Here is a 23443-nt window from a genome sequence, read left to right on the forward strand (position 1 = left end):
GAAAACAGGATGAGAAGCATCGCAGAACGTTTCCTGTCTCCTAGCATCTGTTGTGGCATAGTCTCTACCCAGACGTGGGCCCCTTAAGAGTCCCCAGACCTGGCTGTAATCACCTTCCTAGATTACCACTAGCCTGCTCAAGGCTTCAGGAATAAAATAAATTGTTTGTTTCTCTAGAACAAGACACAGAGCCTAAAACATACTGGAGGAAAGAAAGCGAAGAAAACTGCTGCCGTTGCCACGGCCATGGTAAGCCGCTGACAGCTCATGACTGCGGCTGCTGGGGAACCTTGACAACATTGAAGGAAGCCAGTCACAAAAATGGTGCAGAATAGGCAAATCTAAAACAGAAAGTAGCTTAGTGGTTGCCTAGAGCTGGGATCGGATTGGAAAGGCTGGGAGAAGTGTCTACTAAAATGGGTATAGGATTTTTGGGGTTTTTGCGGGCATGAAAATGTTCCCAAATTTCTAAGTTGTGATGGTTGCACAAGTCTGAATATACTGGAAAAAAAAAAAAAAAGGAATTTTACAATGTAAAGGGATAAACTGTATGGTTTGTGAATTATCTCTCAGCAAAGCTGGGGTAAAAGTATGTGTGTATTTGCTTCTCGGCTCATGGATTTTAAGAGACATCTTTTTCCTCTGAACCAAAAACCATATGCTTTACTCAGGAAGCACCAGAAAATCTGGAGCTCTTTTTAAAAAAATAGAAATAGCTTAGGTTACCCACTGGGGATTGTTTTAGGCAAAGTTAGTAAGTGCAGAAGGTGCTCCCCCAAGTGTGTAAGAGCTGGTGAGGGTGCAGAGAAGTGCACAAAGGTGAGAATCAGTACGACCTCAAGGGGGCATCGTGGCAGTAATGGCTGAATTTTAGGATGTCTGTACACACACTTTAATGTAGTAATTCCGCTTTTAGGATGTCGTCACGAATAGAGGACTGGCTCAATGGGTTATGCATTTATACTGTAAGGTACTGTGCAGGCATGAAAAAAATATAAATCTCAATGCTCAGATATAGAATTATCTCCAAGGTATTTTTTAAAAAGGTGAGAACAATGTCCTCATTCATGGGTTTTCTTAAATACAGAAATATATCTACATGCATAAGAAAGAAGTCGTTGGAAGGATCTACAAATTATAATTCAAACCAGGGGAGAGATGATATACTCCCAGTAGTGAAAATTCATGTGCAGACTAGGAAGTGGAAATAGAGCTGCAGAGTAGGCTCACTGTTTAAAAAATATCAAGTCAGAGAGGCACCCAGATTTCTACGAATGGCCCTTCACTCAGCCAGTCTCTAGGGAACAAGTACTTCGGAATTTTAAATGGAGGGGTTCAGTGCAATCTCTATTGGCATTTTAAGTCCTTTGACAAGATGGAACTGCCAAACAACTTAGATTACTGGTACCTACGTAAAAGGGCATTCGATTGAAAGACACACCAGCTTTGCTCCAAAGCCATGAGTAGCTTTAGAGGAAAACTTCAGAAACCCTTGAACCTGAAATTTAGGTCTTCCCTTCTTTGCCCTATAGGCCAGAGTTCTTCGGGAAACGAAGGCAATCCCAAATCTCATCTTTGCCATTGAACAGTACGAAAAGTTTCTCATCCGCCTTTCCAAGAGGTCCAAGGTAAACAGTTTCTTATTTTCTACCATTCCATTTACCCCGTGGGACCCGGCAAACTGAAGCAGCCCGACCGCAGTGGGAGGGAAGAACTACATCCTGTTGTTTCTGATCTGATGGCCGGAATCCAAGCATCGTGTAGGAAACGGAGCCACGGTGTTGCTTGCTTTAGGAACTGAAGGGTTTGTCAGAGGCACAGCAGAAACAGTTCAGGCTGTCCCAGGACGGACCTACACTGAAGCGTGTGCCCATGCTTACAATCTTGTCACAGGTGAACCTCATGCAGCACATGAAGCTCAGCACCTCGCGGGACTTCAAGATCAAAGGAAACATCCTGGACATGGTTCTCCAAGAGGAGGAGGAGGAAAACGAAGAGGTTGGTGTCTGCGTGTAATGGGTTTTGCTTCTAGCCTATCTGGGAGCAGCCACAGATCAGTAGAGGGGCTACAACCACAGACAGAATGGGCTAAAAGATGGTCAGGCAAAGATGAAACTAAGAATTCTCAGAGCTTTGTATACTGAACCACACACCAAGGCATCCAGACTTGTGTACATGTTGGGTACAGATGTCCAGAAAGGGTGTGTTCACAAAAAAAAGGTCTTACTGTGGGTGACCCACTGAAAAATGACTGACTAGCCCCAGCATTCTGGCTCAGAAACCAGTTTATTTCCTCCTCTACTATTCCAAGTAGCGTCACTCTGATGAGTGCAGGTTAGGCCCGCCTCTTGTCCTCCTTTCCCCCTCTGGTCTGCCCGCCCCCTTTAACTTACCCCCCCAGTTACAGTAGCACATCCTGAGCCCTACAGCATCTGTGACGCAGAATCCAGGGTTTCGTCGTCTTTTGGGCCCCTCAAGCAGAACGGGAAGCTTACATAAAACACCCTGATTTCTGGCTTCTCAACACTTTTGCAACTATTCTTCAGACTGTCACACCCAGCACAGTGCACCTGGCCCTGTCCGCTGCTTGGCATTGGAGGTCAGCATGTCGATGCTCCTTCACTGTCATCTTGTCCCATGCATCTCCCCAGGCATAACAAACAGCCAAAGGGAAAGGCTTACACTGACTACTCGGGGGCCTCCCCTCTTCCTGCACTTAAGTGCCTCCTGGGAGAGGGAAAGGGGAGAAAGCATGGCTACACAGGCTTTGATGAGAAGATAAAGGATTTTTGTTTATTTCCACTGCCTCTGAGCAGGTTTATCACATTAGAGCATTATTTATTTCCTCTTTTAGGACGCTGCGTCAGAGCACGAGGGACAGAACGAAGAGCCAGCCAAGAAGAAAAAGAAAAAACAATGAAATGCCTGAGTTAATGTCAACTTTGGGGCTTCTGCTTTCTTTTGACCCAACACGCACAGCAGCCCCTTGTCCTACAGCCTGCACCAAGGTTGGCATCTTGGTTCTGAACCCACTGAACTCAACTGCACCTTCAGTTACAGGCGATCGTTCTCGAAAGGTCCTGCTACTAACAAAAGCACAGCTGAAAGCCTGAGTTGGGGGCCTGTGCTACCCGCTGAAGCTCCACAGGAGCAAATACAGAGCCGCCAGGCACAGCTACAGTCCCTGCTGGCTTCGCTTTTCCAAGGAGCCTTTGGTGAGTTCGATTATCTGGTAAATATCCAGCGCTTCACCTGAAAGAGAATGCAAATTGGTTAGCTTTCTCAAGAAGCGTACCTCGGAGCCCTGAAATGAGAAAGGGAGCTTAAGGTCAAAAAGGAAGATGGGAAGGTGAGAATAATTGCTATGTTACATTTGGAGGGTCCATTTTTTTTGTGTGTGTGTTTGTCATACGCTTTCTGGTTTACTTGTTTGGCATTCAAAGCACTTTTTCCCCCCACCAAAGAATGCACTTTGACTTTACACAATAAATGTTTAAATTTTTCTGGTGTGGTTGAAGAGGGAAAGGAACAGGTGGAAGAAACCAAGAGTTTCAAATATTCCTTCACTTCCTATGAGCAGTTTCTAGAAACACACCCTTTGTGATTTCAACATCACGTTCACTTTGAACCCGGGCACGTATAAACAAACAGCCTAGTACACAAGTTAGAGAAAGGATTTCTTATCCTCTGGGGCCCCACACTTCCTGTTGTCCAAGACCATGCCCCAGGCCACCTTGCATCCGATGCCTAGAGAACAGAGGTGTTATACTCACCCTGGGGAATCCCGTATCTCCTTTCCATCCCAGTTGGGTTGGAAGGGGTTTTACAATCCATGGTCACTTCCTTCCTGAGGCACTGGTCAATATCGACTGCGCTGAAAAAGGCGACTGACTGGGGCAAGTCATTGAGATCCAGCTTGTAGGCGAACATACACCTGAAAGTGACCCAGTCTCCTCTCAGTCATGCCCCGGCTGTGACAAAGGCCCATGACCCCAGGAGAAATGACCTGTGTCCCTTAGAGCAAAGCACTGCACCAAGAAAGCTGAAGCACCAGCACTGCCTTCCCTCCATCCTAACACGTCCCACTGAGATACTGAAATGCAGGACGCACTCAGCACACCTTTTGTGCCAGCGTGGTACATACGCACTGATGTAAATTCTGCTTTCAATTGTTGGACTATACGAAGACTTTCTGTTAGCTTTGTGGAGCATAACCCACCAGAGAAATAATGAGGGGGTGGTGGGGACAGCAGTGAGTATTGTAAACATTCATTATTTATCCATCAGTCAGGAGAGAGCATGTTCCCGACTGGTTCTAAGTGGCAGATCAACATGGAACTGGTAACATTTCATTCAACCACATAAATCAAATTTTACTATGAGAAAATATAACCCAATATATAAAACATGAATTATTTTCAAACACAATTGATTTTCCTCAATGTTTTCTGTTAGTAGTCAGAACAAACTTTTGGCACTTAAAACATTTACAGAAAAAAAATCTCAATTTTCTATCAATTGAGGAAAGCCTTCTGTCATTTAATTTTCAAAACAGAAAGGTGTGTTTCTAGGGCAGCGCAATCGCGAACCACTGTTTGGAACAAGGGCCTGACCTAGCTCCTCACCATTTCGTCATCCGGTGTCAATATGACACCTTCAGACCCAAGAAATTGTTTTTAAAAAGTTGAGGCTAGTTCCCCTCAGGCTTCAACACTCTGGTAAAAGCTGAAACATCATTTCTGGGGAGACGAAAACTCCCAGGCCCAAAGCCCTGCCCAGGCGCAGAGGCCCGTCCCACCTGGTCAGCAGGTTGGCAATCTGCAGGGCCAGCGCCGCGCGGTAGCGGTCCTCCTCACGCACCAGGTAGCGGACCTCGTCGTGGATGCTGATGCAGAAGCGCCCATCGATGGCGAACTCCTCAAACAGCCACTTCATGGCCACCAGCATGAGGTGCAGGTAGTCCACGGCGGAGCTCTGCACCACCCAGTTCACCCGGCTGGTCATGAACTGGGGAGGGAAGGTGGCACCGGTGACCAATTCTGCCACACCCACCGCTTCACTTCAGGCCGGAGGTAGCACAGGAGTCCACCCTCCCTGCGGCCCTCCCCATGCCCCAGGGGTGCAGAATACCTCCCCCTGGACCGCCGAGGGCTCCAGGGCTCGGCTGATGCGGCAGCCCAGCACCGGGGTACATGGTGTGTCAGACGTGGCAATGCTCTCCAGCTTATTGAACATTTCTGACTCTGTGCCCCCCATCCACGCGCGTTCTGCAACCACCTGCCACTTCCTGCGGGACCTGGGGGACCAGGAACAGAGGGCAAGCTTTGTCTTTCAGTATCTCAGAGCCAAAAACAAAGCATCCCAGCTCTCCTGGGGCCAGCCTGGACCCTCCCTCCATCCGTATCACTCCAAAGGTTCTCACTTTCTAGAAGCTTCTCTCTGGATCTTGCGAAGATCCTGCAGGGAAACCCAGCCGTCCTCAGTCTTCTCCACAGGGAGGTGCAACTGCCTCACCAGCCACTCGCCTTCATCCGTCAGCCGATACCTGGGGGCAGTGTCACCACCATCATCCCCATGTGAGTGCCGCCTCTGTGCCAAGTCCTGGGCTAGGAGTGTTCACATGCCACCATACTCCATTTCCACAATGACCCGAGGTCCTGCCTAATCCCTCCAGGCTCTTCTGCAGAGGGTAAGTGACTTGCTAGGGTAACACAGCCAGGAGTAGGTAGAGCCCAGACAGGAATCCAGGAGTGGGCTACGCCATGGCCCAATAAAGGACAGACGCCAACAAGAGCCATCACTGTCACGATTGTCCTAATGCTTTAGACACTGAACTGCCAAATGACCAGCAGGGGCTGGGTGCTAATTCCGTACGCAGCAAGGGCTACTGACCCAGACTGGGTGGGGGGTTGGGGACAGAATGGGCTGTTACTCGAAGCGGAGGGCATTTGGAGAAGCAGAAGACAACATACAGCCAGGCCTGGCTGGCCCTTCTGAAGTCCCCACTGCAACCTCAGCCATCATCAGGCTTGTCCCCTCATAGCTCTAGAGCCACATCACTCACCTGCTCAAAGCTGTGCCAGAGCTTCCCCTCCACCTGTGCCCTCAGTCCACACTCCTCTCTGAGGCCTTCAAAGTTCTCCACAACTAAGGTCCCACGTCCTTTGCCTCCACTACCCTGCCTCTGCCAGCCCATGCTCCCCACGGCGCAGGCTGCACCAACCCCAGCTCATCCTGTGGCACTTACCTAGCATTTAGTCCTTCAGAGGAGGTCAGCTAATTAAATGTGGACACTTCTCCCCCAAGGAAGTTAGACATGTACCTCTCCTCCCTCACACTTGCTGCAGGAGCCCTCCTAGGAGCCTGCTTAGGCCCCGGGAGCACAACGGGGCATTTTCAGGAAACACACTCCTATGTCAACATCAGTTTAGGGTTTCCAGTTTTCCACAGCGCCCTCCTGTCAACTGCTGTCTATCGCCAGCCCACTTCACTCACCCTGGTTCCCGGGAGGCACGTGAGTTTGCAACCCCACATTCCTGTTCATTCTGCAGGACTAGGGCTGTTGCCTTGCTACCACTCAGTGACAACAAAAGTGCAACTTTAACCCTGTGAGGAAACCTGCTCAAGGCGGAGTATTAAGCAAAGTATTAAGCAAATGTCGTAATCCTAGGACGAACCATCTTGGAGCTAGGTCACAGGTCTGAGGAAGAGGGGCCAGGCACCGGCACAGGTAACGGGGCAGCAAAGGTAGTAAAGCAAGCCTGCGGCCCTGGGGGAAACGACAGGGGGGACGCTCACCTGCGAAGGCCCTTGGTGACGGCGTACATCTGCTGGGCCTTCTCAGCTGCCTCCTGGTGCGTGAGCCGGTGGTTGAACTGCATGAGCAGGCGCTCCGCGAAGGGCTGCCCCGCCCCGTAGATGCGGCCGTAGTTGAAGATTTTGGCGTGCTCCCGGCTGATGCCCACTGTGGCCGCTGTCTTACTGTGCAGGTCCGTGCCCCTGCTCTTCCGGCCCTGGAGGGTCATCCACCCGAAGGCCGTGCAGCCTGGGGCAGGCAGGAGTGAGGCAGGAGGCTCAGAAACCCTCTGCCCCAACCTCGAAGGCCGGGTCTCAGGGCTCGGGCTGCCTGCACCCCGCGCAGCCCGGTGCCCACTCACCATGCATGCCAGCAAAGTGGGCATCTCCAAGCACCGCTGCGATCCACAGCTCCTGTGAGTCCACGTCAGCGCCCACGAGCACGTACCCGGGCGGGGCCTGCACCATGGCCTTCAGCTCGCTGCCTACTCGGTCGGGCTGCAGGAAGAGTGAGGTCAGGCCCTGCCTACGCACCGCAGTGACACTCCTCGCACCCCACTCCTGGAGCCAGACTTGACGACGCTGGGGCCTTTTCTGAGAAGGTGACTTTCGGGAGAGACGATGGCGCTACCCCAAACTCCACAGTCCCAGGGACGGCCGCCGACAGAAACAAGGCTGACAGGTAAAGAATCCCTGCTCTTTGCCTGGCCCCATAGCCCAACAGCTGTGGCTGTCATGCCTTGTCAACACCTGGCCAGGAGGGGTGCCCAGACATGTTTGCTGAAAACATGAGTTGTGAGGCTGGACCTGAAGGTGAGTCCTGCCTGACCCAGAGCTTAGGTTCCTTTACGTGCTCCTGTTTCTAGAGACACAGGAGAGGAAGGGTGGGGGCCGCTGCTGCAGAGGACACATACCCGGGCATTGCTAGCAGTGAGCCATGTGGGCTCCACGGCCCGGCGGGTGATGGTGCCAGCGGTCACCACCTGAGGCAGGATGGCCCCATAGCGGCCTTCCTCATCGTAATGTGGGTGCCTGGGGAGAGGGGGAGAACACGAGCCTCAGCCCTAGGACCCACCCCACTCAGATCTTCTGTCCCCACAACCACTTGGCAGGTCATACCTGGTCACAGCACGGGGCAGAGCCGACCTGGGCAGCCACACCACCATCTGGGAGCTGTGGGGACAGACTGAGGTTCAGCACAACCAGAGGAGCAGAATCTACCCCCTTCCCAACAGGGCCCTCAGTGCCCAGCTTTGGGGGCCGCTGTGTCCCCTCCTTGCCCAGCCTCCACCTCCTTCCCACTGACTTGACTCAGGATGGACCCTGGTGCAGCCACCTGGGGCCCTAGAATCTACCAGGCAGGAGCCTATGCCATCTGGGAACTGGCCGGCCGTCAGGGCAGCTTCTGTCCTCCCAGAGTCCCCGTGAGGTGTCCAGTAGCATCCTGCCACCACGGCCTGACCCACACTCAGGGCAAGCTGCAGGCCACCGCAGCGCTCTTCTCACAAGACTGCTGCTGGCAGCCACCGCCACCTTGGAACTAGCCTTCTACATGAAGCCCTTTGCCATTCCCAGCTAAAGGGGGTGGCCAGCTCCCCGTCACGCACACCCCATGGCTCCAGCAGTTAACACTCAGGGGTCCTTGTAGAGCTGGGAGGGGCCGTGAAGGTCCGACAGTGCCACTCTTTCTACACAAACAGGGACACCGAAGCTGGAGGGCATGGGACTTGCCCGCAGCCACAGGGCACCAGGACTACACGTGGCAGGTAGGCTGTTCTAACACTCAGCACAGGCGGCGGCGGGGGCCCTGGGTGGGAGGCAGGGGCAGGGAGCCCAGGGATGCAGAAACCTGGCCAGGGGCACAGGCAGGCACGTCTCTGCCCTCCCATGCTGTCCCACCTGATACGTTTGTGGGCATTCCTCCAAAAAGAAATCATTTTGTTGATTTCCAAGGCACGAGGCCCACTGGCACCTCCTGGGCCAGCCTGCAGGGTGCCATCCTCCATCTTGGGCAAGAAGTCCTTGGCAAAGGGGCTGCCCACATTGCAGCTGTTACCATCCTGGAGAGGGCAAAGGAAACGGGCTGGAGGCAGGTGGCAGCCCCCTGGCAGGGGAACCGGTGCCTGTGCACTTGGGCTCTGCCCAGCATGGAGTGCAGAACCTTGAGCCGTCGGGAGCAGATCCCTCCCTGATTGCAACAGGCACACACAGGCACGTACCCAGGTGCCGTCAGAGACACACACGAACCTGGCTCCCCTCACAATAACCTGTCACGTTGCAGATGCACTGCCAGACACTGGGCACGCTGGCATCTTTGTCAGTTAATTCCACTACCATGCCCTTTCCTACCCAATTTTCAGAAGAAAAACCAAGCCTCAGAGAGCTGGTGCTATTGGCCTTGAGATTACACTCTGCCCCACTACTACCGTCCTTCCTGCGAAGATGGTGGCCTCCTGTCTGAGTCACTCGGAGGCCTGCTGTGGGCTCCGAGCAGTGAGGACAGCACACAGCACAGCACGAATCAGGACCCACCTTGTGTGGCAGCTTGAAGAACCAGCAGCCAGGGATGTCCACATCGTTGTAAGGTCCATTGCCATGGTGATAGGCGGGCTGGCTGGCTGGCGGGCCACCAGCACCAGTCTGTGGGGGCCACACACCTACATGAGGCCCTGCTCCTGCACCTGCATTCAGTGCGGGCCATGCGGTAGCAGGGTGCGGAAAGGGCCTGAAACGCTGAGCAGGTAAGCTGGGAAGTGACAGGATGGCCACCAGCTCTCAGGCTTCCTTCCTCCTTGGCCTCCCAACCAGTATGGGGCCACAAAGGCCAGGCAGCGTCTCCCAACCCCCCAGGACCTTGAGAACTCTGGTGGGGGAAGAGGTACCTGGGCACAAGAAGAGGGCTGGGCCGCCCAGTGCCCCCTCAGAGAACCCGAGCACGCGCCCCACTCACCAGAGCTGGGGGTTGACCTGGAACTGCTGCGTGCAAATTCTCCATCTTGACCTCAGCCTCCACCTCGAAGCAGCCCAGTTCTTCCACCTGGATGGGCCCAGGTACCCAGGGAGTGAAGCAGGAGGCTGAGTCGGCCTGAATCCACCAGCCCCTCCCTGTGGCACGCAGACAGCCCAGGGTGATGCCACACCCCGTGCCCCACGCCCCCCTTCCCTGCGGGGGGACAGAGAGCCCTCCCCAGAGCTCAGGCTGGTGTTCGCCCATGCTCACCGTCTGCCACACGCTGCTCTCGGTGAGCAGGAACTCCTCGGCCAGGCCCGCCTCCTGAAGCTCCGGCTGCTGCTTCCCCTGCTCAAGACAGTGCCTCCTGTACAGGGACTCGATGGCTCTGGGCAGAGGAGAGCAGCAGCGCCCTCTGATTATGGGTGCCAGCTGCGGGCCAGGCAGCCACAACTCCCTTGTTTAGTCCTCAGAATCGGTTCTGAGGCAGAAGTGGGCAGCGCTCTCCCTGGTTTTTAGACAGTGAATGACAAATAATCGAAAATGACATAGCACCTTGGTGGCAGGCTGGGGTTCGAGGCCTGGTCTGACTCAAATCGAAGCTCCTCTTGTGCGACAGAACTGCCACCTCCCCAAGAAAAGCTCTTGGAGCACAGCGATGGGAAGTCAGACTGGCTCCTGCCAGCTCATCCAGCCATCAGCTCAAAGGAGCAAGGCAGGCCGACCCCAGCCCTTGTTCAAAAGCCCCGCATGGGAGCAGGCTGCCCCGTAGAGCCAGGACTCTTGATTCTGGGCCACTTCCAGTGCTATGGCTTCTCCCCTACACCTGCCTGTCAATAGCTCGGGGTTTGTGATCTCAAATCACCTGACCTCCCTAGGCCTTTGTTTTGTCAACTCAGTCATGGGGATCACCGTACTCTCATGGGCAGCTTGGGAACAAACCAGGGCAGCCCCGAACAAGACTTATTATCCCCAATTATAATTAGTGCTCCATACATTACATGCAAATAAAGAAAAGCCCGTCTCCCCTGCCACTTTGGACAGCCCTCCCACTGCATATTCCTGTGAAGGCAGCTGTGCCGCTGGGCCCAAGAGTAGGACCTTAGTCCTGCTGCTACCGAGCGCTACGCCCTCAGCCCCCCACAGGCCTCTCAAGCCCACAGGGAAAGGGCAGCCATGGAAAGGAAGAACTAGGGCCCAGACTCTGACCTAAGTTCTTCCCACTACCCTGAGCTGGGCTTGGTTTCTCTTACAAGAGGAAGGGCTCCTCAGACACCCACCCCTTTTCCCCGAGCCTGAGCCTCACCTGTAGGGGCAGGCCACCCCCGTCGATGCGAGGCTGGTGCCCACCGGCACCTGAGCCAGGTTGTCCCGCCGCCCGGGCACCAGGTACCCCCAGCCGTGCCGCTCTGAGAAGTGCAGAGGGAAGCCGTCCCAGGTGAGCGCCATGAGCTTAGGCGTGAGTCGCATCTGTAGGCTGAGGAGGCTGGGGCCTGGGGTCCATGCAGGGTCATCTAGCCGGGGACAGAGCTTCCGGTACCACCTGCGCCCCGCCCCCAAGAAGAGAAGAGTGTCGCAGTGGGAGGGTGAGGACAGCGTGGGACTGCAAGGAAGGCCCTCTCCCCCTTGCCGTGCTGCACCCGCCCCCTACGGCCCTGAAGACTTTCTTCTGGTGACCTCAGCCTGCAGTCACCACCCTCTCCCTCTGGGATGTGGCCAGGACCCCCACAGAGTCCCCGAGAATAATTCAAAGCTCTCGAAAGATCCTCCATCAGCCCCCCGGACTGGTCAGAAGCCAGGGCCCACAGGCATGGCCCAGGCTGGGTTCCTTCACAAGCTCCAGTTCGTGCAGGGTAACCGGGTAGAGGAACAAGTACATCGCCTCTCCCCGCTGTTCTAGTGACACTCCAGGCCTTCAGAGCTACGTCTCTCACATCCTATTCACCAGGGCTGACCCGAGGGGGAGGCCAGTGAGGCACCCAGGGCCCAAAACTGAAGAAGACCCGATTCTCAGCATCATGCAAATGCAAAGCTGGCACCCTGCTGTTCCCCCTGGCTGCCCCTGTTTTCCCAGCTCTGCCACTCTCTGCCTCAACACTGATCCCTCTTCCGTGTGGTCCCGAGTATAAACACCAGCTGCACTGGCTGGTCTGCATGCCTGGCTCCTCCTGGGCTGCAGCAGCTCCTGGCAAGGAGCTGTGTTCCCATGTGTAGCCCTAGTAGCTGCCATGAGCCAGCAAACCGCAGGTGCCCAGTGTACCTGTCCTGAATGAGTCCAGGGAGCCAGGGTGGGAGCAGGAACACGAGACAATAGAACGAATGGCAGCACACCACTCCTTGTGCTGGGGCCCAGGGCAGGGGTGTCCTGGGACAGGGTGAAGACGGCCTCTGGGTATGTTAGGGGGACACGGCTCACCCAGGGTGTCCAGGAAGGTGCTGGGGCCGCTTGGGCAGGAGCTCTGTGGTCCCCTTCAGCTGCTCCAAGCAGGCACGTGTCAAGGCATCTCGTTGAGACTCCTCCTCCTCACTGGGGGGGCCGGCGTCTGCACAGGGTCAGGAGGACAATCAGAACCAGGGGAAGGTCCCTCAGAAAGACCTGCCCAGCCTCCTTATCTCCAGAAGGCCGGAGCAGCTTTCCCAGGGCCCATCCCTGGCCCACTTCCCGCCCATGTTCCCCACCTTCCTGGTCCTCGGGATCCCCAGGGGCCCCAGCCCCCTCGATGGGCAAGTTGCTGGTGGCGGCCGGCTCCTTCCTCTTCACCTTTGCCTTCTTCTGCTTAAACTCTTGCAAGTCCCACTCCAGGTCCCAGAGCCAGGGGTCTTCTTTGTACCTGCAGAGCCAGTCCAGCAGAGCAGGGCTGAGGCCAAGCCGAAAGCCAGGACTGTCTGCCCGTCCCCGGCCTGGACCCTGCCTGCCCGCGGCCTGGCTACCTCTCCCCGGAGAGCAGCTGGCAGGCGTCATTGGCCAGGTCCATCAGCGACTTCTTCATCTCCCGCTGGAGCTCCTCATAGGTGTTCTGCGCCTCCTCCAGGTAACGTTCCCAGTTCTGGTTGACAGGCAGGTAGGAGACACCCATCTCCAGCATGCCGGCCAGGGTCACTGGGTGGGGACACCTTGGGGACAAACACCAGGGTTTTGGCCCAATCTCTGAGCCAGTTGGGCAAGCCTCAACACAACCACCCACACAGCATAGCTCTAAAGTCAGAGAGTCAGAGTCAAACCCCAGCTTTCCCACTTCCCAGCCATGAGACCCTGGGTAAGTTACTTCACGTCTCTGAGACTCAGTTCCTTCATCTGTAAAATGGAAATACACTCATGTGCTGCTTACCAATGGGGATATGCAGAAATGCATCATTATGGAGAAATGCATCGTTAGGCGATTTTGTCACTGTGTGGACATCAGAGGGCACTCACACAAACTAGATGGTGTAGGCTGCCACACACCTGGGCTATACATACAGTATAGCCAAATGTTCCAGGCTACAATCCTAGGTAGCATGTTCCTGAACAGTCTAGGGAAATGTAACACCATGGCACGTATTTGGGTATCTATACATACCTAAACATAGAAAAGACACAGTAAAAACATGGTATAAAAGATAAAGTGTGTGTGTGTGTATGCGTGACATGGTACTATGTATAGAAAACCCTAAAGATTCAACCAAAAAACTATTAGAACTGGTAAATGAATAAAGTAGCAGAATACAAAATTTATATTCAGAAATCAGTTGCATTTTTATACACCAATAACAAATTATCAGAGAAACTAAGAAAATCCCATTTACAATTGCATCCAAAGGGGGGGAATCACCTAGGAATAAAGGAAGTAAAAGACCTGTACTCAGAACACTGTTAGACAACTCACAACTGGGGTAGTCAAGTACATGGGGGTATTTCACAGATGAGAACATTGAGGCTCAGGGAAACCAAGTAACTTGCCCAAGGTCAAATGAGTTTGGACACCACAGCCAAGATTCAAAAATGGGGTCTAGCTGACGCCTCTGACCCCGTCCTATGTCCGACTCACTAGCAGACACAACCAGGATGACGTAAAGCCCTCGGCTCCGGATCTGGGTAGAGTGGGTGCTTCAGAAACTGGGACATGCACGTGAAGCCCCAGCACAGCCCTCGCCTTCCCGCCAACGCCTCTGTAGAAACCCAGTGTCCAGGGCCCAAGTGGCCACCACTGGACAGAGTGGCTCCACTCTTACAGCCCAGAAAGGCTAGGACCCCCAGCCCGAGAAAGACCCAGCACCACCTGATGGCAGTGGGCCCAAGTACTAGGAACCCACTGACCCCCAGGGGTTCCCACAGACCGCCCCCCCTCACCTCTCCAAGAAGAGTGGTAGCTGCTGCTGGAAAACCTCGTAGGTGGCCCACACATCCTGGGAACAGTACTGCATCAGGTCCTGGCACAGGAAACAGGAAGGTGCTGGGTGGGCAGCCACACCACTGCCTCCGCGGGTCTCCGGTCAGGTCTGGCAGCTGTCATCCCCGGGGTCACCTGGAGGTCTGCCACAGCCTCTCTCCCAGAGCCCGTCTCCAGCACCATACCTGGAAGTTCTCACGGATGTCCTTTATGCTCCCCTTGACAAACAGTTCTCGAGGCTCCTTCTCTAAGGGAGGCCCCCCCACATAGAGGCTGTGCACGTCTGCTAAGTTATTGACACTGCTGATGTCCAGCCAGTCCCAGGATGAGATCTGAGGGGCCAGAGCAAGGCACGTGGCACATCAGCTTGGCCTCAGGCCAGACAGGCAGGCTGGGGAAGGCGTCCCAAGCACCCTGCCCCAGCCCCCCGCAGTGTGCTCTCACCGCTGGGCCGTTGGTTTTGCTCTGGACCTTCTGGCCTCGCTGTGTGGGGTGCCGGGCCTTGTGCTTGCCCTGCTTGGCTGCCATCCACAGACTGCGCTGGAAGCTGCTTAACCCTGAGATGGCCATGTGCATGCTCATGGTGTCCAGGAAGCGCATGCGCGAGCCCTGAGGACGGGAGGCACGCGGGCTGAGGGGCCGGCCCCTCCCACAGCCTCCCCTCCCATCACACAGCCTCCTAACAGTAAACAGAGTTAGCTTCATGCTGGCTCATGCTTGTCCCTGGATCTGGGAGGAGCCTGCCCTCCCCAATTCTAGGCACCCTTGAAGGTGCAGACGTGGCTCAATCCCAACACACCGGTCCTTCCCAGAGTCCAGCAACAGCTCTAAGGAGCACCGTGGGGACAGAGCAGCCAAAACAAGGCCTTCGAGCTATCAGGCTCACACCCGCCCTGCCACTCACAACCTCTGTGGCCCTGGGTAAGTCAACAAGGCTGTGTGAGCCTCAGCTATAAGCTAAGGCTGCTCTCACCTGCACTGCCTCTCTCCTAGGGCTGTAGTGAGAACACAGTGATAAAGCACTTTCCATAAAATTACCAATTTCCACAACTATCCACCCGGCGTTTGATGTGTGCATTGGTCAGACCCTCCGAACAATCCTATGAGGTAGCTTCTGCTATCTCCTTCTTTTTACAAATAAGGAAACTGAGGCTCAGGGATGTCCAAGAGCTCACACTGCAGGATGGGAGCCCAGGCTGCGTGGCCCAGAGCCTCCAAAGACCCATGCGAATGCCACAGAGAAGGGCCATTGGTCCTGTGACAACTCAGGTTCTGTAGCAGGCAGGTTGTGGGGGCAGAACAGCTGGGCCCAGGGCCTGAGGCAGGGCTGGCCCCCAAGGAGCCCCACGGCAATGCCTGCCCTCGCCACTGAGGTCAGGGCTCCTAGCCCACCTGTGCCAGACCTAGAGTTGGCCCCAGGAATCTTACCTGGATCAAGTACTGCTCCCTGATATGGGCCCGGTCAAAGGAAACATTGTGCCCCACCACTAACTGCTCTTGCCAGTCTCGCTGGGTGGGGCCACTGGCACTGGCAGGGACCTCCAGGGGAATAAGGTCAGCCGGCGATAGCTGGCTGGTCCAAGAGTAACGCTCTTCCACCAGCCGCCGGCTGCACCAGGAATACCTGAGGGAAGCGAGAGGCAGGTAGGTTCAGCATTGCGGCGTGACACTTCTCCACAATACTCACTGCACACTTGCCACCAGGTGCCAGGTCCTGCACTAGCAGCTGGGGACACGAGTGAAACCAATGTGTGCACCTAACCCTCACACAGCTAGAGGTCCTGGGGGGCAATGTGGGGGTATGTATTGTGGGGAGGGGCCCATTACAAAAGTTTCTTTCTCCTTTTTGACTTCCACAGATGAAAATGGAGCTAAGTGCCACAGTATTGAGTGTCCCACATTCAGCCTGGGCCGTCAAGGTGTCTGTTAGTTCTTCGTGTGCGTGGAATCTGTGCTTGGCTCTGAGGTGTTCTGTAAATACCATCAACCCCTCATGTCTATAAACACAAAACAACTAGTGCTCAACGTGCTAGTAAAAAAGAGACAATTATAATAGAACCCAAAGTGGAGATTTTTTTTTAAATTGAGAAGTGGCAAAAAAAAAAAAAAGACAAATGCTACACTCAGATACAGGAGGAATCATCTGATGGCTGGAAAGATTCTGAAGGACAGAGCAATCACACACCTCGGAGGTGCTGTGCCTCTCGAGCACCCACCTCAGTGAGAGACCAGGGTAAAGTGCCAGCATGGAGGGCATGTCGCCATTGGCAAGGGGTGGGGGTAGGACAGCTGGGGTGAGTGCTGCCTGGTGAGGGCCTGAAACTGATTCAGAAAAGGCTCGAGTTTGCTCAAGATTCATAAGGCCAAGCGTGGGGAAATGGTCGCTGAGGAAAAGCCTGTTGTGAACCAGATTATGCCAAAGGGTCAAGGCCATCAAGCATCAAAGTGAGTGATGAGGCCACATGTGTGGCCACCACAGCTGCAAAGGAGCTCCCTGCAACCATTATGCAGAGGAGGAAGGGTTATCTGCCAACAGTTTCAACACACAGAAAAGGGGGTGGGTAGTGGGAGGGGGGCAGCAAAAAGAGGTTCCTAGTTTTAAACCTGGTAAAATCTAACTCCCAGTCCAAATGGTGGGACTGTATCTCCAGCTGATACCTCCTCCCCTTCCAATTTAGCAGGTCAAAGCCCTTAAAAACACAAAAGAAAAGGTTGAAAACGTGAAACATTTGAGGCTATGGTGATGCCAGGAACGTTAGTTGCAATAAAAAGCCATAATGGTGTCAAGATCCAGGTCTGCAGCTGTGCACGAGCCATCTAATTATAAATTTGTGTTAAAAAGAAAAGAAAAAGCCAAAACACAAACACCTCTGGTAAATTTAAGATGAGTCAGAACCAATGCCATTAATACTAACTACACTTTCCCTATGAATTTTAGGTAAGTGCTGACAGCCTAGTTAATGCCCAGTCGTCTGATGACCAAAGCCCTTACCAGCAGCCTTTGCGAAACCACCCTATAGGCTGTCCAAGCAGCTTTCCTCTCCCTCTGGAAATTGTGAGCTGGTCAGGTACCTGACATTACGCAGCCACATGGTAGGGACATGCCCAGGTTAAAAGTGGACTGCTCTGAGGGCCCCATCAGGCACAGGCATAGGCTCCCAGGAGGAAGGTCCCATGCCCCTGCCGCCAGGCAAACTGAGCAATCCCCCCAGTTCCCTGGCAAGAATGGAATGAGAATGAGACGAGGATGGAAAGGACAGGGAGTCAGAGGTGAAAAGTTAGGAGAGGAAGACAGAGGAAGAGAAAAGAGACTTCGGGGAAATTGGCCAAAAGTGACCAAGGGATCAAAAAACAAGTCCTTCTCAATGGTTTCCTAATTTTCTTTCAGCCACCACAGCCTACTTTACCTTCTCAAATGATGGACGGTATTCCCTCTATTTTGACCACTGAACTATATAGTAAGTACTGAGATTCTCATCTTCACTGTAACTAAATAAATGTGGGGTGATCTAGTTTTGCTCTTTTCAGCCATGAATGCCTACCTTATCTATTTAGCCATGTTTTCACCAGTTTCAACTGCATATTTAACATTTCGCAGCTTTCTTTACAAAGATGTAGCTTCCAATAGGAATAAAGAAACTGCCAACTTTTTTGCTGGCCATGCCTGAAAGCATTAAGGTTGTAAATAGTATTTTAATCCTGGAATGAAGAATAAAAAGGGGAGAAACAGTACCGCCATCATTGTTTGGAAAAGCAACTTGGGTAGCACTTAGAAGTTTACTTGAAAAGAGGGAGGTTGGATATACCTTTTGGGGACCAAAATGCCTGCTTGGGAGGCTGAGGGAAGGAAGCAGCGTTTCTCAATTGGGAGTGGTCAGGGGGATGCTACCTCCAGGGGGCAATTTGGAAATGGGGGGTGGGGGGGGTCTGGCATTTAAGGAAGCAGCAGGAATGCTAAATGTCTTATACTGCCTGGGACAGTCCCCGCAAGGGGAGATTTCTCCTGCCCCAAAACCAGAAACACCGTTCAAATATCTTAGACTAACTTCTCAGGAAGCTACTAGGTGAGGGGGTAAAGGCACCAAATCAAGGTGATCGCAAGTGGTCTCTTGGTCAGTCTCAAATATACACTCTACTGTGAATCTCATACAGCCCCTCTCACCACCTGATACCTGCTTGGATGTTTGTGTACTGCCTGTATCTTCCTTCCCTGAAAGCTGGGTCACCTCCGAATCAGCAGTCGCTAGAAAAGCACCCGCCCAGCACATAGCGGGAGCTCAGAAAATGTTCACTGAACCAAACTAGTAAGCTGGGTCCTGGACGGACCCCAACCCCTACTTACCAGGCCAAGGGGGATATGGCCACCGCCAGCGTGGGGCAAGTTCCCTCTGCCAAGCACACCTCCACGTCGAACACCAGGGCCCGCTCCTCGGGGATGGCCACGGGTACGGCCTCCCCCGCGGGGCCGTACCGGGTCCAGCCCTCCGCCCAGGACCAGCTCGGGGGCCGGGGGGGCAGCTGGGCCTGCAAAAGCGAGTTGGCCGCCTCCAGGTAAGGCAGGCTCTGCTTCTGGGCCAGGAGGCGGAAGTGCTGGTCCAGGTTGCCCCCGTAGAGGGGCGGAAGGCGCAGCTCCACGTCGGGCAAGGGAACGGCCGGCTGCCCCCAGAGCCCGTGCTTCTGCAGGTGCTCGACGCTGCGGCGTACCGCGGCCTCGCCGGGCATCTCCCCGCCGGGCCCGAAGATTTGCTCGTGAAGGCCTCTCGAGAGCATCTGGATGTGCAGTGGGTTGTGCCGCAACTGGCCGCCCTCCGAGGATGGCACTTGCGGCTGCGGCGACTGCAGCTGCCCGTCGCTGGGGACGGTGACGGAGTCGGAGCTGGAGACCCAGCGTCCCGGAGCTGGAACCGGCCCTAGCCCGACGGTGGCGCCGGCCACTTTCTTCCAGAGCAGGCGACTCATGGTTGGTGCAGGGAGCCCCCCGCTGGGATTCAGGACACCTGGCTTTGGGCTCCAGCTTGACTGCTTTTACTGGCTGAAAAACGTGGGGAGAGACACGTCCTGCCTCTGCTTTCCTGTCAGTGAAATGGGCCTGACCATGCCTGCTTTCCACCTACAAATCCTAAAGGAGAGAGATGATTTTGTGTTACTACATTCGTTATCACCTGTTACATTAGAAGCCATCATTCCTTGAGCACTTACTGCGTCCCAGGCAACGTGCCAGGCGCTTTTAGGTACATTTTCTCAGTTAAGCCTTAAACGACCTGGAGAAATACCAATATCCCCGCTGAGTAAATAAAGGTTCACGTAGGTCCATCAGTGAACTTGGGGAAGGTGAAGGCTGGTTAAAAGCCCAGATTCTGGAGTGGGACAACGCAGGTTTGAATCCCCGCTCTGTCTCTTAGGAGCTGCGTGACCTTGGGCAAGCACCTTAGGCCCCAAATTCCTACTCTGTAAAATGGGGTTAAAGAGTCTACATGTCACACAGAACTGCTGTTTGGATGACAAGGGCGAATATATCGCGCGGCCCAACCCTCAGCCAGCGCTGGGCAAACGGTGACTGGCCCTGATCGCGACCGTCACGGCCCCAGGGCCTAACGCCGAGAGGTGCCAGCACCCGGATTCGAACCCTCAGGGTGGGCCCGTCAACCCCCAGGGCCCACTCCCACGTTCGGGCCGCGGCCCACAGGGCCGAGGGGAGCCTGCAGGGGGCGTAGGGGGCGGCCCTGATGCTCCGGGCCCACGACCGCCCGCCAGTGCCCGGCGGCAGCGCCGCGGTGCGCCCTGGGACGAGCCTACTCCCCGCTCGGGACCTCGCTCCCAGGCTGGAGAGGGAGGGGCTGCGCCGCAGCTCAAAGACCCGGCCTCCCCGGCGCCGAACCCGCCGGAAACCTCGGTCCGCTTAGTGGCTGCGGGTCCGCGGCTCCCGATCCCAGACCACCGATGCGGCGTCTCCCTCCGCGCGGCCTACGCAGCCTCGGGGTGGCGTGTGGCCTCCAACCGATCAGCTCGCCTCGCTGGCAGCTGCAACTTCCCGTCTGCGCTGCGCTCGGTCCCGCGGCTTACCCGAGAGGCAGGCGGGGAGACTCCGGGCGCGACCAATAGGAGGGCCGCAAGTGGACCGGTCCGCACGGAGGGGAGAACAGGGATTTCCGTGTGGCCCTCCCTGTGGAACCAAGCTCCAACCCTCCCCAACGCAAGAAACAGGTGGGTTGGTCCCAGGCACGCCGGTGGGCGGTAAAAAGACTTTTTAGTTCGTCTAAAGGACAGGGACCGTCAGGCGGCCGCGTGGCCTAATGGATAAGGCGTCTGACTTCGGATCAGAAGATTGCAGGTTCGAGTCCTGCCGCGGTCGTAGGAAGTCATGAGTTACTTTTTTGGTTTGTCTCCTCTTAGGAACGAAGTGCTCAGACCTTTGGAAATAATGTGCCGATTGCGCCACCCCACATGGAAGCCACAGAACGCCGGGATCTGCGAAAGTAACGGCTCCCACACACTGTGCTCAGCATGTCCCTGTGAAGTGCTCGCCTACGTGTCTCGGGGGCGGGCGGCACATTTCTAAAATGTACCAGTCGCGCGCCCCACGTGTTTGGAGGAGAGTGAAGAGGCTGAGCATCCTATGCGGAAATCCCAATTTAAAACAACTGATACACAGGAATGGCAGGAGTTCACAGCTGAAGAGAATCCTCGTCCCTCGCCAGCCCGATGCGGCCTGTCCTCATCCCGGGCAATTCTGATCGGTGAAAACGCTGCCTTTTGTTGAACTCGAATCTGCCCACTGGTAGTAACCCCCTGCCCAAGCGCGTCCTGCTCCCTCCGTCCTGGGGAGAAGCCAGAGTGTGCTTTCCATTCTTTGTGGTCTCTGCACCTACCTCCTGTTGTTCCAGGTGCCTCAACAGCTGGGCCCTCGGCGCCCCGTGGTTGATAAACTCTGAAGTACCAGGCGGAATGAGGCCCAGGGGAACCACCAGAGCCTGAACACCCAGCTGCGCGGATGAGGAAAGCGAGGCCAAGAGAAATTTGAGACCGACCTGAGGTTACATACATAGCTGATTAGGGACAAAATTCAGGCGTCACTGAAAGTCAGGCCCCACCTTCCAGCAGGTGGGTGTGCCAGGACACTATGCACTGACTTGAGAAACTGGACTTCGGTATTTTTCAGAAGTAGGCTGTAGAAATAGAGAAACACACCCCTCCTCCAGCCCATCCCTCTTGCCGCCCTCAGATGCAGAAGGAAGCCCCCCCACCTCCCAACCCGGGCTTCTGAAGGCAGCGCAGTAGCACTGCGCCTTGATAGTCTCCCATGGCTAATTCAATCAATGGATGGCAGGGGGAGCGGAGGATGCCGGAGATACAAACATGGTCACTTAGACCTATCTGGTCTTTTAGATGGAGGAGGAGGTCATAACAGACATATCTGGGTGGAGGTTTCATGGAGGAGGTGACATTCACTCAGAATCTTAAAGATCCTGAAGAGAGAGTGTTCCAGGCAGAGGAGGCAGGGAGTGCAAGAGCCTGGACTTTGGGGAAGTAGAAGACTCTGGATGTCAGGTTCAGAGAGAGAGCAACACAGGTCACATCACAGGGGGAGCTTGAATGCTTCTGAAGAACTTGGGCTTTTCTCCTGAGAGTGGAAGCACCCCACGGAAGGATTTTAAGCAAGGAGGGGACATGATCAGACTGGTGTTTTAGAAGGGTCCTGGCCCAGAAGTGTGGAGAACATATTGGAGAGGGCTCAGTTCTAAAGTGGAGCCCCAGTTAGGCAACCTGTAAATCATTCAGGTGAGAGGGGAGACGGGGTGCGTCGCACACATCTGTGGCTCAATGCTGGCTCCAGCAATCCCTAGTTGTGTGACTTTCAGCAAGTTACTTAGCCTCTCTCACTTTTGCCCCCAGAGGTGCCCAATATATAGTAGGAACTCAGCACATGTTTGTTGAATGAATGTCAACAACCCATCAAGACGTATGATCAGCTCAAAAGCAGAACACTAATGCTTGGGTCAGCAGATATGCTCCTGCCACTGGAGGTGTGAGCCTGGGGGAAATTTCGACTCTGCAAATCTCAGGCCTTGTCTGCACATCCTGTCATTTCCTCTTGCCCATCTCTCACTCATCCTTAAACCTAATAAGAAGGGGCTTTGACTGCTACATTTTCTGAGGTCCTCCAGGGATGAGAGAGACCCTGGCTTAAAGGGAAGCTACTGACACGAGGAGGGAGAAGCTGGGAACCGACTGGCAATGCCATGGGAACGAGGAGCACAACTTGCCTGGCTGCAAGAAACCTGGAGAAGGTCCTGAGCCTGCCCCATCCACCTCAGTCTACATGGGACCTTCCCGAAGGAGCCAAAGGTAGCAGAGGCCCCAGTCGGGTGGAAGAGAAGGTAAGATTTAGGCCTGGAGTCTGGCTGCCTCACTCGCTGGTGTTCCCCCGACTGTGAGTGCCCGTTAACTGACCGGTAGGAGGGCCCCACACTTGAGCGGGCGCTCTGCGTACAGGTTGAGAGGCAGAGAGGAGCCCGGAGGAGGAAGAGCCTAGCTCTCGTTAGGCCATTACATCTCAGTCCCCTCTATCCAGACCGCAAATTATCAGGTCCGGAGTCATTCCCGCCCCGCCGGAGGCAGCCTAAGCCTTGTGTGCGCCTGCACCTCCGAGAAATCACCGCCAGAGGGCGCTGTTGGACAGCGCGGGGAGAGGCGCGCGGGGGCAGGGGATCCGCGAGGTCAGGACGGTCCACGGTAGCACTCGGGACGGGCGGAGAGGATGGAAGGAGGAACACGTGGGGGTGGGAGACCCACAGGAGCTCCTGTGTCCTGCAGAAGCCTTGGCAGACCAGCCAGGTGTTTGTGGGTTTTTTTTGGGGGGAGAGGTGCGGGCTTCTACCTCTCCAGCTTCAGGTCTGGAACCTGGTGGGAAAGGGGTGGAAGGGTGGCATTGCGCGAGCTCCAGCACAGAAGCCAGGAGACGCCGGTCTGGCTTCCTCCACTACTCGTCTAGGCCGCCGTGGGTTCTGCGAAGTCTCTGCGCCCTGTTGCCCCGCGGTCCTGGCCTGGGGGTCCGAGTCGTGAGGCTTGGGGGCAAGGGCCGGGAAGGCCGCTCACCCGCCCTCCCCCCCGCCGGCCTGCATGGCCTACCATCCAGCGCTCTTCTGTGCCCTGAGCCCTTATCCACAGCCTTTCTCTAACGAGGACCCCAGCCCCGCGAACAGACTCATCCACAGCTCTCCCCTGAAGTCAGCTCCCAGGACGGGCGTGGCGGATTCTCTAACTGGAAGGGACGGACTGGACCAGAGGTCCGAGTGACCTCTAGGCCTGGCCTTTATATTCGCCCTGG

General features: G+C 55.0%; 3 protein-coding genes and 1 non-coding gene across 4 annotated transcripts in view; 3 read left to right on the forward strand and 1 right to left on the reverse strand.

Moving 5' to 3' along the window:
• The window catches only part of FANCI (FA complementation group I), a 58273-nt gene extending 54771 nt beyond the window's left edge, over positions 1-3502 (forward strand). The window contains exons 35-38 of the mRNA XM_019726751.3: positions 178-249; positions 1533-1628; positions 1894-1998; positions 2855-3502. Coding sequence (XP_019582310.3) covers positions 178-249; positions 1533-1628; positions 1894-1998; positions 2855-2920 — 339 coding nt within the window. The 3' untranslated portion in view covers positions 2921-3502. The remainder of the gene's footprint in view (positions 1-177; positions 250-1532; positions 1629-1893; positions 1999-2854) is intronic.
• POLG (DNA polymerase gamma, catalytic subunit) lies at positions 2767-20154 on the reverse strand. Its single transcript, XM_019726752.3, has 23 exons — positions 20005-20154; positions 18458-19234; positions 15544-15739; positions 14560-14724; positions 14301-14447; positions 14076-14155; positions 12677-12859; positions 12425-12576; positions 12162-12288; positions 11052-11288; positions 10016-10133; positions 9746-9832; positions 9328-9435; positions 8695-8855; positions 7915-7968; positions 7710-7827; positions 7158-7293; positions 6799-7045; positions 5423-5545; positions 5131-5296; positions 4799-5007; positions 3774-3934; positions 2767-3252 (listed from the first exon to the last, which is right to left on the reverse strand). The coding sequence occupies exons 2-23, from the start codon at positions 19072-19074 to the stop codon at positions 3176-3178; spliced, it is 3669 nt and encodes a 1222-aa protein (XP_019582311.3). The 5' UTR covers positions 19075-19234; positions 20005-20154; the 3' UTR covers positions 2767-3175.
• LOC148756092 (uncharacterized) overlaps positions 19073-23443 on the forward strand; it is a 43289-nt gene continuing 38918 nt past the window's right edge. Inside the window, exons 1-2 of the mRNA XM_088789448.1 lie at positions 19073-19079; positions 19704-20319. Coding sequence (XP_088645574.1) covers positions 19073-19079; positions 19704-20319 — 623 coding nt within the window. The remainder of the gene's footprint in view (positions 19080-19703; positions 20320-23443) is intronic.
• Positions 20395-20467, forward strand: TRNAR-UCG (transfer RNA arginine (anticodon UCG)). The gene has a single exon. It is a non-coding gene; the product is annotated as a tRNA-Arg (tRNA).

The sequence above is a fragment of the Rhinolophus sinicus genome, chromosome 13 (assembly GCF_057876585.1).
Source record: "Rhinolophus sinicus isolate RSI-liver-muscle chromosome 13, RSI-T2T, whole genome shotgun sequence".
NCBI classification, from domain to species: domain Eukaryota; kingdom Metazoa; phylum Chordata; class Mammalia; order Chiroptera; family Rhinolophidae; genus Rhinolophus; species Rhinolophus sinicus.

Coding starts and splice junctions, on each gene's coding strand:
- POLG (XM_019726752.3), bottom strand. CDS start 19,074: ATGAGTCGCCTGCTCTGGAAGAAAGTGGCCGGCGCCACCGTCGGGCTA. Junction 12,860..14,075: donor CTACCACTCTTCTTGGAGAG/GTGAGGGGGGGC, acceptor TTTGTCCCCAAG/GTGTCCCCACCCAGTGACCC. Junction 3,253..3,773: donor GAGATACGGGATTCCCCAGG/GTGAGTATAACA, acceptor ATTCTCTTTCAG/GTGAAGCGCTGGATATTTAC.